This window comes from Pezoporus wallicus, unplaced genomic scaffold (genome assembly GCF_028554395.1).
Source record: "Pezoporus wallicus isolate ANWC-B61680 ecotype Strahan unplaced genomic scaffold, APGP_CSIRO_Pwel_v1 contig_7749, whole genome shotgun sequence".
Taxonomy (NCBI): domain Eukaryota; kingdom Metazoa; phylum Chordata; class Aves; order Psittaciformes; family Psittacidae; genus Pezoporus; species Pezoporus wallicus.
The window spans coordinates 351,982-370,323 of NW_026638894.1; the positions used below are offsets into that span (position 1 = coordinate 351,982).

General features: G+C 36.8%; 1 protein-coding gene across 3 annotated transcripts in view; it reads right to left on the reverse strand.

The window, feature by feature from the left end:
• Positions 1–18,342, reverse strand: part of SLC9A9 (solute carrier family 9 member A9) — a 192,914-nt gene that overhangs the window by 146,100 nt on the left and 28,472 nt on the right. For all 3 annotated transcript variants that reach the window (XM_057412968.1, XM_057412969.1, XM_057412967.1), the window contains one exon: positions 3,303–3,418. In XM_057412968.1, the coding sequence (XP_057268951.1) occupies positions 3,303–3,418 (116 nt within the window). The remainder of the gene's footprint in view (positions 1–3,302; positions 3,419–18,342) is intronic.

Sequence of the window (18,342 nt, forward strand, 5' to 3'; positions counted from 1 at the left end):
AGGCAGTTTCAATTTGAAGGTCTCTGATGCTCAGGGACCGAGAGCTGGAGGCTCCACTCCCCACAACAGCACCTTTTTCACTGTTTCTTTGCTGCTACTGATGAGTGATGCATGTAGAAGAACATAGGGACAAACTACTCCATTTCCTTTGAAGGGATCACACCAAAATATTCCAGAGTCAGGTTATATTAGAAATCAAAACACAATTCTGACACAAAGGAAACCCTTTCAACAGCAAAACAGTGAAATCTGTTATTTTACACAGATGAAATAACAAGAATTATCATGTGTTTCCCCAAACACATGATAAATGATACCTATTAATCAGAATAAGGGAAAACATAAATCCTGGTGTGATGTTTTACATCAAAGACTAATGAACAGAGAATTTTTGAATTTTAAAATTCTATTTTAAAATTCCTCTTATCTGAAGTCTTGAATTGCAAAACTTTTTCTGCTGGAAATGATAAATTATTGGAAGGAAATATTTCCTGTAATATGAATGATTCACTTGAAGTAACCTTGTTTTTGTCCCTAAAGTTTCTACCTTTTCTTTCTAGAGATGTGAGAGTTTTTTGAGGCATTCCTGAGTATCACAGATATTTAGAGACCGGTCTACAATGCAAAAAAAAAACCCCAACAACACGTTTCTAAGTATATCCAGTCATAAATTCTTCTCTTAATCTTAGTTCAAGTGCTAGTTTTCTATATAAGGAAAACCACAGCATATTAAGATAAATTCTTCTGAATTGATTTTACGGAAAAATCTGTATATTAAAGATCTTCAAATGCTCTTCAAAAATAAACCCTACATAATGCTATGACATTATTTCCTTCTTCCTAACAATATTTGTAGCTTTTAGCTGGCATACATTTGTTTACTGCCCTAGTAGTAAAATTCTTCTTTTGACATATGAACATCTACCATTCATCTTTACTATTACGAATAAGGAGCTCAACCAGAACAATTTCTGTCAAGTCAGCAGATCAGTTTTTAACATCTTTTGAAACTTAATTGCTTTCCACAGCCAAGGGAAATTAAATCTCCTTTTGAAATGATCTTATAATCCTACACAGTGAAGAATTAAATAAAGATCAGGTAGCAAATCTGGCAGGAATTTGTTATTTCATCTTAGGACAGTAATTTATTATTCTATCCTATTTCTATAACACTAAGAACATTTTACCAGATTTATTTATTTTTTTAAGCTAGATATCACTTATAAAATCATTAGACTGACTATTTTATGCCCCAGTACATATCAGTTCTCCAGGGTACCATATGTTAACTGATTTTGGAATTCCAATGAGCTCTTTACATGGCTTGAGATTATAAATAACTAGCAAATCCTAGCACACAATGCAATATTTTCAACAGTTTCTACCATTTAATTAAGAAAGGTTAATTCAAAGTACTTTGAGTGTTCGAGGGACTCAATTTTACAGATAAGACTAGTAAAAACATTCAACAGCTTAGAATACTGTGAATAGATAACAGAAGGAGCAAGACTGAGTACTAAAAAACTCTTGGACGTGCACAGACACTCTGTATGAGCATAAGATTAATTATAAACTGTTTAGTTCATCACACTAGAAGTAGTTTTCTCAACTGCAGTGTCAGCTTTCTAAGCCTATTTAAAAATCTGGGAGAAGTAATCCTTGTCACTTCTTATTCCTTCCAGCAAAAGAGAAGCTTCTCTTCCTCCCTCCTCCCTCCCCCTGCCAATGATTGTTTCAGATGAATCAGTGGTGATTTAATACTATTATAATCAAAATCAGTGCATCTGTCTTAGATATAATTCTCCTCATAAGTCCACGCATTCATTTGTGAGACTAAATTGTATTGGACTGGAAAGTGGGAAAAGAAACTAAGCCAACTGCAAAACTCTATTCATAGCACAATCAAGAAATGTACTTGGAAGCTGTAAGCAGCCTTTTATTCCATAACCAATTTGTTTTCCTAGGTTTTCTTTGTGCTTTCAGTTTGTGTTTTTCTCTTGCTCTGAGGACAGGCTCCAATCATGTGCTAAATCTTATTAAAGTACTTGGGTGATTTTATAAGTGGCAGCATATTGGATGCTTGGATTAATTTGAGAATAACAATTTGATGCAGCTTTTACAGCAATCTACCACAACCAGTTTTGTGGAAATAAGTTGTTTTACACTATATTTTTAAGCCGTCAAAATGATAAATCACAAGTTGAAAGTGTTCTGTTAAATACTGTGTGTTTATTTAAAGAATGAAACAGATTTGTAGAACAATGTTGCTTTCTGTCATTTCTTTTAATAGCCATGAATTTGAAAGATTTATTCATAAGTTTCTCAGAGAAGCTTCTCAAGGGTAGTTAATATTAATGCAGCATGTCATGTGCATCACAAAATACTTTCTGTCCCACTTCCTGTAACAGCTCAACTGAATTATTTTTTCTTTTCTCTTTTTTTTCAAAAATCCAATGTACGTTTGCAGGCTCTGAACTGTGTCTCCCTGTAACAACGTATCAAAAAATCCTTTTCACCTCCTCTTTCACTGTTGTTCCACTGACGCAGAAACCAATGCTTTTGTTTTAATATCAGAGTGCTATTAACATTATCAGTGTAACAAAACCTAGACAAATGTTGGAAACCTACACTTACTCTGAGGTTAGCCCTGTTTTGATTAGGAGGTTGGACTAGAAGATCTACAGATGTGTCTTCAAATCCAAATGATTCCAGAATTTTGTGATTCCAAAATTCACTGAGTCTGTTTCCCAGACTTGGAGATTTACTGTAACTTTAGTCTTTAAACCTCAAGTCTGCAATTTCAAGTCATCCTGTTGGTATGTACCTTATTAGAATTCTATTTAACATGAAACACTGCATTCAAATTGTAAACTGATACCTGATAAATAGTATTTATATGGCCAAATATGAAAGCTACATTTCCTGTATCTTTAAATTGAGTTAGATCACACATGAATGCAACGTCTAAACTATTAACCATGAGGCTTCTGTGTTAGAGCGGTTCTCATATCAGTAATGAGCAGATTGGTGTCCTGAAGACTGAAAACCAACATTTTTCCAGTCTCCCAGCAATTTTATTTATAAAGTTTGTGAGCTAAACATAGATAAACCAGTTACTAAAGAGACCACAAGGGATCTCTGGAGCAAATTTGACTTATGATTATCATAATATCAGACATTTAATAGCTATGGAAATAAAAAAAATCAGAACAGGGACTTTAAACATTTCTAGGGCACATGCAGTTGAGACATTCTTTTTTACTCTTCTGACTTTTGAAAAAGTAATTTATTTAAAATGTTACCTGGATCTGTGGCAGACATCAGAGATCCGAAAAATAAACAGTCAGTGAAGTGGAATTCCCATTCTTTCAACTGGCCAATGTGTACCATGGCCTTCACAAAACCATACATTATCAACCTGTCAGGGGAAAGATAAGATGGCATCCAGACAGAGTATATAACACTTATGCTTAATTTACAGTGTTAATCAGGTTCTTATTCTCTTAGCTTCTTTTAAATAAACATATCAAGTGAATGTTGAACACAAACTGATAGCATATAAAAATTCTATTCCATATTCAAGTATTGTATTAAAATGTCACAGACAGTTCCAAAGCAAAGACTTTTCTGAATAACTGTCATTGCTGGCAGCAGAAGACAATGGCTTTAGCTGTTTATTTTTCAAAAGGAAAGATAATGTAAGCTTAAGAAGACATTATTAAGCCTAACTTGGCTAATGTTGTAGAACATTTAAACAAAGGCAGTTCTACTATCAGCTCTATGGCTTGCTCTAATATTTCAAAATGAATAGTTTTATTCTATAAGCCTTTAAATGTTAACTGTATTCAAAGTTCCAGATAAGGTCTACCAAACGTAACAGATATTTAACAATTTACAATGATAGCAAGGCAATAAAGTCACACTTCAAAATGCACTGCTAAATCCTCACTAGTACCACAGGAAATGCTATCACTGGTTTATATAACTACGTAATGCTATCCAAGATGTATATTCTAACCAGAATCTTGAAATATACAGAAAAAAGAAATTAACTTCTTCTTAGAACCTGTCGTAGATTTTTTAATTTTTATACATTTCCAATTTAGTTAATAAAAAAACCCCATAGCATTTAATACCTGTTCCATAAACACAACACATAAATTGACAACTGCGCTCTTCTAACTACAGGCTTTAAAAAAATAATTTAAGCAGAGCTACATGCATTCACACTTAGCTACATTTGTTTCTGAAGTCATGTAAATGGAGATTTGAGCAACAGATAAAATGCTACAAAACAAACAGCCTAAGAGTTAATTACAAATCATTTTCAGACACTTTACCAAGCTGTAGATTTTCTGAAGTTTTGTAACCTTATTACATTAAGAGGGAAGCAGAGAGTTCACCACAGAATTTCCCAATGGTCCTATGTATTTGTACATGTATTTATATGAGCTGCCTAGCTAAGAGTTCATAGATCATAGAATGGTTAGGGTTGGAAAGGACCTTAAGATCATCTAGTTCCAACACCCAAATTACCCACCAATTGTTCTTAAATAGTTTATCCAATTGTGGGTCTCCTTGATTGATAAGCACACCTTCTCTCCATTCCCAAAGAATAATGATTCAAGACTCTTCAGTGGAGTTAGTCTTTTTATCCCCAGCATGAAGATTTCTGTTAAGGAATGAGTTCTCAAAAACTGACTGTGGTGCTGTATCCTGATTTGCAATTGTCTCAAAAGTCAACAGGAATGGAAGTGAACATATGCATGCCTTTTAGAAATAATTGCCCAAACTTGCTTGATATTTTGACAAATGATTCAGTTATAAATATTTTAAAATAACAAATTAAATTAAGTTTTGACTATCCAGCAAATTTACTTGTGGCAATTGTTTAAACACCTGGTGTGGACATCATCCTGGTCTTTAGCATTCTTTCTTTACACATTACTAAATATTTTCAGTATGCCTCAGTTTACCATCTGTACAGAGTTGCAGATGAACTGGACAAAACCAGATTTGGGAGTCTTTCATTCACATAGAAGGTCTAAGTTTGCGATCAAGTTTAGTACAGGACCTGGTCTTACTTCATATACCATCCAATTCTTGGCTGCACTGAAATGGGGAATAAAACTGAAGATCAGACCAAATGGTGCCAATTTAGTCACTGAGATGTTAACCTTTATCCATCAGAGAAAGAGAACAGCAAACTCAGAACATGATACCTTTTTAGTTTTTAATTCATTAACCACTTGATACATTTTGGTAATGCTAAAATGGTAAAAGTCCAAATTTTCAAAGAAAAACCCAACTAAGTGCAGACATGCATTTGGAATATGTGAGAAACTGCTGCTTTAAATAAACCACAAGAATCTCTATTTGTACCTCTTCCATCTAGCACATATGAAAACATGCACAGAAATAATTTCCTGTAACATATCTGTTAAAAAGTTGTAAATTGTTAAAAGTGTCAGTGACTGAATTTCCTCCAGAATGTTCCTGTCCCACTAAAATGGGACAACCAGTGCTCAACCCAGTGCTCACTTTTGACAGAGAGCAAGCCATCTACACAAATCAGGTTAATAATGTTAGGAACTCTGAAGAATCTTTTTAGTTCCAATTCCTGTCTGTGAGATCTTTTTTTTTTTTCACTTCACTTTTTACTTTTTTACTAATCTAGAATGCTAAATTTTATTTTTTTTATTCTTTTAAAATATTAGAACTGAGCTTTTCAAGGAAATAGCAGCTGAGTTGCAAATCAATGTAAACCTTATTTCCAATGTGCTATGAAATCTGAACGTTAAAATACACCTGCAAAGTCATTTTAATTCATAGACTTTTTAATCTTGTTTCTAACTTATATTGCAAATTCTTTAGGAAAGTGGTTGCTCCATAGACTATGGAACTAACCAGTAAGAAACCGTCCCTGAAGACTTCTCACCTGGACTTAGTGATGGCTCAGTACTGACAGTAATGTTTGTGAATGACTGATTTGGTCATGGATTTGGAGCATTAATAAACTAATAAAATAGAAGAACAAAACTCAGATTAGCTGTGCTGCAGGACAGCTGACATTTTCTCCACCCAAAAAGCTTTTTAAATTGTGGGAGGATCTCATCATGTATTTTGCCACTTCAAGAGGGAAAGAAATCCAGTGATGTAACAAAACTCAGGAGAATTCAGAATTTTCCAGATTATGCAAGTCTGGCAATTACAAAGTGCCTCATCTCTAAAAAATGTTACATATGAAGCTGTCATTACACAGTAGAGGAGATACCACATAAACATTGACCTGCTGAAGTAAGAATCATTTTCTGGCAACCTGCACTGTAAATACCACAATTTCCAGTACAAATCAGCAAGTAGATATAAAATCTCAGTACAGCTACGTAAAATAAACTTTAGCCTGACAAATAAAACACCAAAGTAAATAAGAGACAGTGAAGAACCAGAGCAAAACCTGTCAGGTTTAATGATTCTGAGTATTGGGTTGTCCTTACATTTTTGAAGCTGGATGGAATTAAGGATTGCCTCTGTGAAAAAAAGGGGTAAAAATCTCTATGTGTAAAAGGTCCAGGTGTTTTACTACCACCAGTTCTGCTGCTACTAACCTTTTATTACCATGCATTGAGGAAAGGAGTTGGGAAAGTACACTGGCTGTCTGGGTACTGCTGGAAGTTCCCAGTGAATGAATTTATAAAGCAGCCATCTAGGAAGGCTGCTCTTGGACTGGCACACTCTTGATCTAGCTGCTGTTTAAACGTAGGGGGAAAAAAAAGGAGTCCTCTCCTAAGGACTTTACAGAGTAATTACTACACAAGAAACTAAATGCTCAGAAGAGCTTTAGGTGCAGCTTAACAGAAACCTATTTTTTGCAAGAGTTTTCTTTAACACCAGTTGGTTTTAAGGGATCTAAAAAGCGATACTGAAGTTTCTTTGGGTTTTTTTGGGAAGTTCTTATCAGGAAGTTCTAAATAGTGAAACTTCTATCCAGCATTCTGCTAGTAAAAGAGAGATAATTTATAAATTAAAGCAGAGACAAGCAGGGTATGTCTGATGCAGAATAGAATAGGGAGGCTGGAGGAAAGATGCAATGGAGGAAGCTGTCAAGGGACCAGGAGAATGACTTTAACAGAATCATGTAAATAGCCATAAACAGGATCACACAATGTCTGCGAAGGAAAAAGATACTGGAGTCATCTAGACAGGAAAGATGAGAGTCTGGCAAGAGTTTTAGCCACATAAGTGGATGAGAAAAGGCATATAAGGAATATGTCAGTAAGCAGCATACTAGACGTCTAAATATACAATAAAAAAGGCTGTACTGGACTTAAATGCAGCTCATAAAAATACAACCCCAGTTACCAACATTTCTGGGAACACAACGTGTGTCCAAAAGAACTGCTGAGATGGGCTAGATACACACAAACCATGAACAAAGGGGGACAAGATGACAGTGACATGCAGGCTACTTTTGTGATATGAGACAACACAAGCTGAAATATATCTTACAAATCTCTCATGGTAAAAATACGCCTGAATGGTGCAGTCAGGTGAGAAAAGCTGTGCTGAGATTTGTTTCCTAAGAAAAACTGGCCAAATCTTCAGCTTGCAGAAACTGGCATCACAGCACCTATTCCTCTGCATTAGAGCAAACTGAAATATTTATGTCAATAAATACATATTGGCATGCTGGTTTATAGGATACAGCTTCTTAGATGAGCAACTGCATCCTCACATGCAAACTAATTGGAAAACCAATCAGTTCTAAAAGAACCTACTCTTAATTTAAAGCTGTCTAGGACAGAATGTAACAGAAACCGCCAAGTGAAGATGTACAGTACACATACCGTAACCTCAATACAGACAGACATATCTGCCTGATGTTTTTGTCAGCAATTGTATTTTCTTCAGTTTTGTTATTCATTGCAACATAACTACTGAATCTCACTGCTAAGAGTCTTTATTATGTTAAAGGTTTAAAAAGCATAATTCCAAATTTAAGGTGTTTGTACAGTTATACTGTGTAGCATGAATGAGACTCGTAATTTAAATCTTTCTTGCCAAATATATTTTCTAACCTGCAGAGAATTTTTCTTCTCATATTCTAACTCCCTAAAGATTCCTACTCTATCTAGACATGATTATCTTGTAGCCTGAAGCCAGTTGAACATAGCTGCAGATTGTAATCATGCAACCAAAAGATGAAAAAGAACTGAGTTGCATTTCTTTCTTTTCACAAGGAATAGTAATATTAATAAGCCAAGAATAGGAAAAAATAGATTATTTTATTCTTGCTTGTGTATGAAATAGCATAGTGATTGACTGATATCACAACAGTAATAAAAAGTTACTAGTCAGAATTTAAAATACATGCTGGAAAACATGAACAGTAGAGATGAAAATTAAATACACATTCCTTTATTCTGATCTATTTCTACCATACCAATATATTCCTATAACTTTTTCTATATAGGGAAATGCTTCTTATCAAATGTTTTGGCTACAGTGATTTATTATTTCAAAGTGCTTTATGTACTATTATATTCTTCTTTTTGTCATCTTTTAAATCAGTTTTGTCACTAGAAAGGGTTTTATGGGTTTTTCTTCAAGAAATCATTTTCTAACTCAAAAAACCCTCAGTGAAGTGTCTCTGGTACAAATAAAGCAATAATAAATTTACCTTAAGCTATTCTGTATGAATTGAATACTAAGAAAACCCCTTTGGCTATAGAAATAACTGGAAGAACAGAAAAGAAACTGGCTTTACAATTCCAGCGCATACCTAGTTACCTGAGGCACAGTGACTGCTCAACATCTGAGTATTAGAAATATAAGCATAGCTTTAGGTTATAGATCTGACAAACAGTTCAAGTGAGCACAGCTGTGCTCCTGGCAGGACATTTGGTGATGTAAGAAGTGCTTTTGCTTATCATTTCCCAGTGAGCAATAGGAACCACCAAGTAGTTTTTTAGTAGTCACAGATTACCTTTTTTTGCTTCATAAATCAGAAGTTTCGATGGGAAAGCCTACTGGAGAGAAACACACTTTACACTTCACAGATATGATGTATGTGGAAGAAAGGCTGTGTTTCAGTCACCACAGTTCTACAGATAACTTAACTTACTAAGGTATTCCTGTGGTATTGGACTTTTGGGGTAGTAATGGCTGTTCAGATTTATTTAAACTATCAAGCAAACAGATACAGAACATGGATTAAAACATCCAGCACAGGTTTCTGTATCAGTAATTTGGGGACCATCAGTTACAGAAAAAGTGGAGATGTGATACATGCTTCAAAATGTTTACCTTAGGTTCTGCAACCCATCTTTACTTTTACAGGACCAAAGTGAAAGATGGCCCTTAATGCTGAAACTGGGAGAGATCAATTGAAACGCATGCAAACACATGCATTTGATGCTTTAGGACTGGCTTGAATGAGACTATGCAGAATGTCTGTAGTGGTCAGAAAGCCTGAATGTCTGAGACTTTGCTTACTTAAAAACAACCTCCTATGGAGTTGTGCTCAAGTAAAGACCTGCTGCAGGTCAGTATGAATTTTATTTTGGTTAGTCTTCCATTGTACATTTGACCATGGAAAATATCAACTGAGATACAGAGATTCTTTCATTTAAAATAGAAAAAAACATTTTACCCAGGTTTAAAATTTCAAGATGCAGTTCTGGATTTTGCAAACTATGCTAACAATACAACAAAAGTGAGTGAGGAGTGAAGAAAGGGGAGTAAAGTGTGAAACATATATATAAGCTGAAAAGTTCTGTACTGTAGTTTTACAATGTTTTGCATCAAAGACATACAAATCAATTCACCACAGCTCACAACTGCACAGTACTATTTAATGTGCTTTTAATATGCCTCTAATGAGGAAAACAAAGCTTCAGGATCTCTGTGTTCCTGAGCTCTATTTAAATCAGATCCATTATGCATTACATACATAAAACCCTGAACCTCTTTGCAATTAAAAAGCTGTACTTGATCTTTGAGTGATAACCAAAATCTCATAATTACTTGCACAAATGAGCCATGAAACAGTGTCAACTGTACTGTGTCCGTATGACAGTGCCACTGAATATTTAATTGCACTACAAAGATTTAAATATTACTTCAAGATTTACTTTACTCAGTATTATTAATGAGAGAATCTCCCATAGATAATGAATAACTGACAATCCTGCACACATATTTTGAGACAGATATCCTTATGACAGTAAAAATAAAATCTAAAAAAAACCAGACATAAAATCTTCCAGATACAACGATAATTATTTCAGAAATGCCTAAATCATGGCTGTACAGAAGGTGGTGGAATTCTACTCAAAATATTAGTGACACTAAGAGACTTCCATATGAAAAGAGAAGGACTGAAAATACCTACTTTACATAGGGGAAACAAGATAGTGACAGTAGCACCTACAGTGGTTAAAAACATTGTAATTAAATGTCAGTAATTCTGAGTTCTCAGATTACAGAACTGTTGTCACAGACTGAACTAAAACATAGTTCAGTCAGGGTATTAGGTAATTCAGATTCATTACTTGGCTAATTCATTCACTCAACAATTAATGCAGTCCATCAACTAATTATTTCAATTACTATCATTATTATAGCAATCGTAACGTGCAAGGTTCTTCTTTACCTACAGGATGTCAATTTATCCTCAAACCATTCAAGAGTTTTATAAGCTGAAGAAAACCTATTGCAGCAATTATAAAATCGCCTTCTCTAAGAGAAGTTTCTTTCAATTTCTTAGCTGAGTGGTGCTCTATATTCTGAAATGTGAAGACCCCTAATCCCATCTCATTATCAATATAAATGTCTGACACAATTAAAAACTCTGCTAAATCCACAGCTTTAACATCTGATAGCATTAAGTATAATGGATTAGCTACAGACCAAGAACAAAAGTCTGTATCTGTTTTCTTCATCTTTGAAGCTTCAGATGTGCTAACCTTTAATATCATTGACTAACACCTCATTATTATATTGACAGAGGGATATATAAGGATCATTTTGTCGTTCCTTTTCAACCTCAAGAATATTCCACGTGCCAAAAGAAAACTTTTATATGAGTTTTCTTCAGAGCTGCATGTAACAGCAAAATCCTACTTTAAGAAGTAGGTTTCAGGACAGCTGACATTGTTAGTATAAAAGACCTGTCTAGGGAAATTCTTCAAACCTCACAGACCTGAATGATTAAAAGACAAAAAAAAAGTCTGATTCAGCAGAAATTCAGAAGAAAAGTATTTTGAGTCAAGAAACTGAGAATCAATAATATTTTGAACTCCTTCTCCAAGTATAGAAACATTGCTAGATACTAACCTGCAATCCAGTCTATGTGGAAGACAGACTCATGTTTCTGGTAATAATTCAACACTGAACTAATTCATGAATAATTCAGCTATTCTCTAAATTTCAGAATGAATGCCCCTGAAAATTCTAAAACAGCAATATTTTTCCCTGCATTTAAACATACAGTGTAAATATTGAATTTTACAGATAAAATGTGAAAATAATTCATTTACTGTTTCCCATCAAAATAAACCCCATGACCTTATTTGCAGTGACCTGTTACAGTAGATTTTCACTGGAGCACCTGATGTTCCCTTTAAATGAGCTTGTATTACCATTAAAAGATAATTATGATCAGTTTGTGATTTCAGAATAATGTAAATTAGAGAATAACCTGCTGTAAAATAGGGCATGAAATGAACTATAGAGAAACACGTTTGAAACCACTTCAGCATTTTTATTGGATTATCTCAGTCAAATAATGATACAAGTGCTCAAGAACAAACAACAGAATTTATACGCACACTGTGAGAGAAGACTGTCAGGTGCCAGTGATGGATGTTTAATCTACAGTGAAGTTTTGAAATGTAAAATACATAGTTTGGGAAAATAGTTGAATGTTTTTAGAACAGACAGGGATCTTGCTATGGCTTGAGAGTTCTCAGGTATCTGGACTTAGTCCACTCTCTCATAGAAATAAAGGAAACTTAAGAATACCAATCCTAAATTTCGCATTTCTAGGTTAGGGTGTAGTTACCTCTTGGGATATAGTTCAGTGTTATGCCAGATTTTCTGCCTTAGTAATTGAAACCCAAAACTTAGAGCTCTGAAAGGTTAAGAGTCTCTGTAAGTGTGTAGACAGCAAAAGAAAACTATCTAACCTTTAACAAACATATTAAATTTGATTTTATTTTTTTAAACAGCACTCTTGCTATAGCAAACAAAGGTGGAGGAGAAAGACAAGTTTTCTTATGTCCAGGCTATCTCTTGTTTCATGGGATACAATAGTACTTATGTGCAGTGCTGTTAATTGGTGAGGTGAAAACTGTGGTATTTTTCCTTGAAAAAAACCCCAACAAAACAGAACCAAAACAAACCTTAATGACAGGCATAGAGATAGGTCTAATGTGTCATGAAACTACTGTGATAAACTTTTACAAAGAGAAACCTTCTAGGCCAGTAAATAACCTCTAAGGGTAAAAGTATTTGTCCTGATATAACTCAGAATGAGTCATTGGGACATGACGTTTACAACAGTTACTTAACTCCTGGCAAACAGGTTATCTCCTGCTAATATTGCTATCCTTAACTCCTATGCTGGATAGAAATGTTCTTTTAACACATTAAACATAGCAGCAGAGTCCCAAAGCCCACTACAGTGCTACCATATTTTTATTTTCAAACACTCTTATTTAATAGGTTTGTGGCTTCTAAAGTTGTAATAATACAAAATTTGGCAAGTATTGGTGTCCTAAAGAGATGTTGAGGCTGCAGTTATGAGTCTGCAGTATTACAAGAGCTGTATCTTCCCCAACCTGATTATATTACCGTCCCATACAGATCACCTTGTTCAGCAGGTATACAAATATTTTAATCAAATCCTTCACACAGTGTTGTCCTTTTTCTGTTCCATAGAATCTAGCTCTCTCTTCATTGTAGTTTTGTTATTTTTATATTAAAATGCATCAAATACGCATCTGCTAAAATAGCTCTCGATTTATGACTAATTATAAGAAGAGCAGTGTTGTGCTGAAGATTTGACTATTTTGTCTCTGATGCCACAAAAGTTGTCTCTGATGCCACAAAAGTTGTCTCTGATGCCAAAAAAGGCAAAGAGAGCTCAGTTAGTTACCATATGTGAGGAGCACTGGGAACGGGGGAAGTGAATACTGGGCAACTAGATGGAAATAAGAGGACTTGTGTTTCTACACTCACTGCCTATTCCCGTCCCTACTCCTCAGGCAGCCTCAGGAGCAGTCTATGACACTGAAAGGAGGTCCCAGAAACTTCTGCCAGATTGGTTGCCAAAAATATCTACCTTCAGCCTCAAGAGGACTTTGAACTAACTTGCTCCAGCTTTTTCTCAGAAAATCCCTTGGGGCAAATACTAATAATAACCAAACATGTTGCATGCTAGGCATCTGCTCTTTGGGGAGAGTGTGAGGGATGGGATTAGAGAAGCCATTCCCTAGTCCTCTGCTTTTAAGTATGTTTAAAAGCAACTGACAAATTCAAGGTAATGAATGACAACGCAAATGAAAACCTCCTGTCCACGCTACCAAGAATATACTAGATACCCTGAGTGCATACTGCTTTTTGTCAGGCCTGCCCCATACCAGGGTGATCCATAAACTTCTGCCTCACAGGCTTGAACCCTGTAAAAAGCCCTGTGTACAGATTATTTTTGTTCTTTTAATGGAGTTCAACCCTAACCCCAGCCACACAGCAGTACCTTCTGTGGCTCTGTGCTATGCCCATGCTCCTTACTGACATCAACCAAGGGTGGGTCCTGTATATAAGCTTAGCAATTGCCAGGAAATTTGATTAGTTATTGCTAGTAAAAGGCAGTAGGTGGAAGCTATTGCTTATTCCTTCAGGTCTGTAGGATATAAACCTATGGGATCCTGTAGGGTATATGAATAAACCTCTGGCATAAATCTCAGTTGTGTCAAGACTTACTTCACTCCCTCTCCAGTCTTTCATTTCCTTTCCCCTGAAGGCACAACAACCTTCTAAAGAATTGTATTTTATTTTACTAGCACTAGGATCCGATTAAGAAGACTTACACAGTCACAAGTCAGATGTAGAAAAGAGAGTTTTGCCACAGCATTTCTGAATAGTTTGTAGAAGTAACATCTTTAGGACAGATTGACTCAATGCATCTCAGGAAGGGCACTTTTTCTAAACTCCAAGGCTTGCACATGCCTAGTTGCAGGACATGCTATTCCCGTTACAGGGTTTTCATAATGGTTGTATGTCTTGTTTCACAAATAAAATTTCCCGTTCTACAGGATGACGTTTGACAATCTTCAAAATCTAAAGCTACTACTGTAGCTTTTAGTTGAAATAATTAAGTGGAAAATTGCCTTAATTGTTTCCTGGGTGAGGCAAATGAATGATAATTAAATTGATTAAACAGAAATGCAGTTGTACGGTACTGGCTGCTTTCACATGGAAAATGTAATTTCTAAATATATGAAGAATAAATGGGTTTGATGAGAAAAGATGTTGACTTTGGAACAGCTCTAATATAGTGACAGTGGATTACATCGATACAGTTCTTAAATGTGTATGTAAAAACATCAAACCAGGGACAAATAATTTTTGCCTAACCCATGAGAATTACATGTCAAATTAAATACAAACATGAATAAGGCAAGCATATGGGATTCAGCTAGCTGAAAGTATCACTTAAAAACTGTTTGTATCCTTTTCTTCACTTGCTCAGATTTAATATTACTCCTAGGGTGTAAATAGGGACTAACTGCACAAATAACTTTGGACTTACATTGCTGTTCACCAGGCATGACTCAGTCCCTGAACATGTTTTGTGTGTTCTATTGATATTTGAGTATTTAAAGAGCTGGGATTAAAAATCCCCTTTTCTTTTCTAGATATGAACTCTGTCAGATGAATCATATGAACATTTGCCTACCCATGTGACACAGTGCTTAATAAGATTCAGTGTTTACTAATGAAAATAAAATGATAAAAGCAGGAAAGTAAACTCAACTTCCCCTGTTAGAACAAGCTGATTATTTCATTGCAAGTTACACTTTTTTTATTTGTTGCTGTTTTCACCAAGTCTATGACAGCTAATTGGACAACATTTTCCCTTTATGTGGTAAATTAGGGCTCTTTCAACTGAAGCAAGGGCTATCAAGGAGTAAGCAGAGCTAGAATTTAGGAGTAATGAATGATCCGTCCTAGCCTCCAGCATGTCCATTCCTCGCCCGAGCAGTCTGACAGTGTGCCAGCTCTGTGCCACCTCTTTTTCCTATAGGAATCTTTAACCTGGCCAGTTGCAACACTTCTGTGCTGGGTGACGAAAACAGAGGCTGTATCAGACCTGGCAACTGCATACTAAGCTTAATCTGACCTTAAATTTCCAGTTTTATGAAGGCAGAACAACATTAGTGATTGGTAGAAAGGCAGGCGTAACTTGCTGAGATTCAGGGTAAGTTTATATGTCGCATTGTGCAGTTATGTTTGCATCAGAATGCAGCAGTTGTCAATAGTGCTTATCAATCTGATAAAGCATGTAGAACAGGAAACAAGAAATACAATCAAAACTGCAGGGGAAGTCTGGGTGAGAAAAATGCAATGTAATTATTACGGCTAAAGCTAGGAAGGACACTGGGGCAAATGTCACCACTCCTGCAAAAGTGTGCCGTGGGATCTTTATACACATGCTATTCAGAGTTTTAAAGTTCTAGAAGCACAGTTACCTTGCATGTGATGCTGGGCAGTATTCTATTAGAGGTGAAAGGAATATTTACTGAACCTCTGACACTGTAATAGTATGTTTCCTACACACTAGCGCTGGCTTCAGAAATTCTCTCCACAGCCCTCTGCTGCTGGGAGCCAGAACATGGGTGGAGTTAAGTGGCTATGGAGTAATGCACTGCAATCAGACACAGATTTGACAAGAGGCTGGAAAATATTTTTCCAGCAATGGGACTGATTAGACATTCACAGCTAGAGCTGAGGCACTGTACAAATGCAAATAGATTTGTTCTCTATAATGGCAGCAATTACTGCTTTTCTTCGTCCTGTAGCTGGATCAAAGCAGAGAGAAAAGGGTTGACGTTTCTGCAGTTCTGGAATTGTTCTTTCATTATTTCCATGCTCCCACGTTTTTATGTATACTGGACAAACTACCCAAGAATGCACTGCAGAGTAGCCTTTTAGGGATGGAATAATGAGCTATATGGTCTAATAGCCCTTTTCTTGCTCTAATTTCTGTGCCTCTATGATCTCCTCCTTCATTTCATCAGTTCAAAGATCAGAGAAAGATTATATTCCTAAATGAGCAAGACTGAAGAACATTCCTTTCTTGGGAGGACACTGATATAAATTAACTGATATTATGTCACTAAGCATTGCCTACTGTGAACTGTGGTAACTTTGGGTTTGATATTATACAGCAGCTGTAGCTGAATTTAAGACTGAATTGAGTTTGTGCGGCAAGGTTTTGGTAGTGGGGGGGATTCAGGGGTGGTTTCTCTAAGAAGCTGCTAGAAGCTTCACCTGTGTCAGATAAAGCCAATGCCAACTGGCTCCAGGATGGACCTGCCCCTGTCCAAGGCTGAGCAATGGTAGTAGTGCCTCTAGGATAATGTATCTAAGAGGCGGGATGGAAATTGTGCAACAGCAATTGCAGCCATAGGGAGGAATGAGAATATGTGAGAAACAGCTCTAGGCACCAGGGCCAGTGAGGAAGGAGGGGCAGGAGGCACTCCAAGAGTCAGGGCAGAGCTTCCCCTGCAGCATGTTGTGCAGCCCATGGTTTGAGCCAGGCTGTCCCTCTGCAGCACATGGAGGTCCATGGTGGAGCAGATATTCACCTGCAGCCCATGGAGGACCCCACACTGGAACTGAGGGATGCCCAAAGGAGGCAGTGACCCCATGGGAAGCCCATGTTGGAGCAGGGTCCTGGCAGGACCTGTGGCCCTGTGGAGAGAGGAGCCCGTGTTGGAGCAGGTTTGCTGCAGAACTTGTGACCCCACAGGGGCCCATGGTGGAGCAGTCTGTTCCTGAAGGATGCAGCCCACGGAGGGGACCCACACTGGAGCAGTTCATGAAGAACTGCAGCCTGTGGGAAGGACTCAGGTTGCAGAAATTCATGGAAGACTGTCTTCCCATGCTGGAGCAGGGGAAGGGTGTGAGGAGTCCCACTGAGGAGCAAGGAGTAGCAGAGACAATGTGTGATGAACTGACCACAGCCCCCATTCCAAGTCCCCCTCTGTCACTGGCAGGAAGGAGGTAGAGAATTTGGGAGTAAAGTTAAGCCCAAGAAGAAGGGAGGGGTGGGAGAAAGGTGTTTTTAAGCTTTGTTTTTGTTTCTCATTATCCTATTCTCATGTGATTGGCAGTAAATTAGATTATTATTCTCCAAGTCGAGTCTGTTTTGCTTGTGACAGTACCTGGTGAATGATCTCTCCCTGTCCTTATCTTGATCCATGAGCCCTCTTCCCTCTGTCCAGCTGAGGAGGGGAGTGACAGAGCAGCTTTGGTGGGCATCTGATGTCCAGCCAGTGTCAGCCCACTACAAACACAGTTTTACACAGTATCCCTTTAGACTTTTCTGTAAGTTTGGGGGGTTTTGGCTTGGTTTGATTTGTTTTTTTTTAATCTCATATGGACAACTGATTACTCAAAATGCTTTCCAGTTGCAGCTGTACTGTAGGAGTTTGTACTGTAGGTTGAACCACAGCTCATGAGATACTGCTCATATCATGTTAGAGAAGCTCTTCTTAAATCAGGCTGGGCCTCCACAGATGGGAAATTTTTTTGAGACTATTCACAAAAGTGCTTCAGGAATAAGCAAGCAGTAATAGCTTTAGGCTGCCTGCTGGTGTAGCTCCAAGCAATTAATTCAGAAAGCATTTCTGGAATTTCTTGACAAAACTTTAAAAATTGGCCTTGAGATCTCTACTTCCTTCAGTTTGGAGCACTTGCTATGTTAACTTACACAGTATACTTCTTCTACTACATTACAGCATTTTATACACACGCAGCCTTCTGTTTTTCACAGTGATTTCTCCTGTACAATAATCACTGGTCTATGTTTTGGAGCATGGAAAGGGTTAGGATTGCTCACACTTGTCAAACGCCTACTGAAGTCAACCGATGTTTGGGCTGTACAAGCAAATAATGATGACAGTGTTTTTTAATAGTAACTGAATGTACAGTAAAAAAAAAAGATGAGTATGAAAGACAAGACCGAAGAGCACAGCTGTTTGCAGTTAAGCAATATCACTAGTGACAAGAGATAGGGGAATAAATCTTGATCCCACATGAGAGATGCGGAAG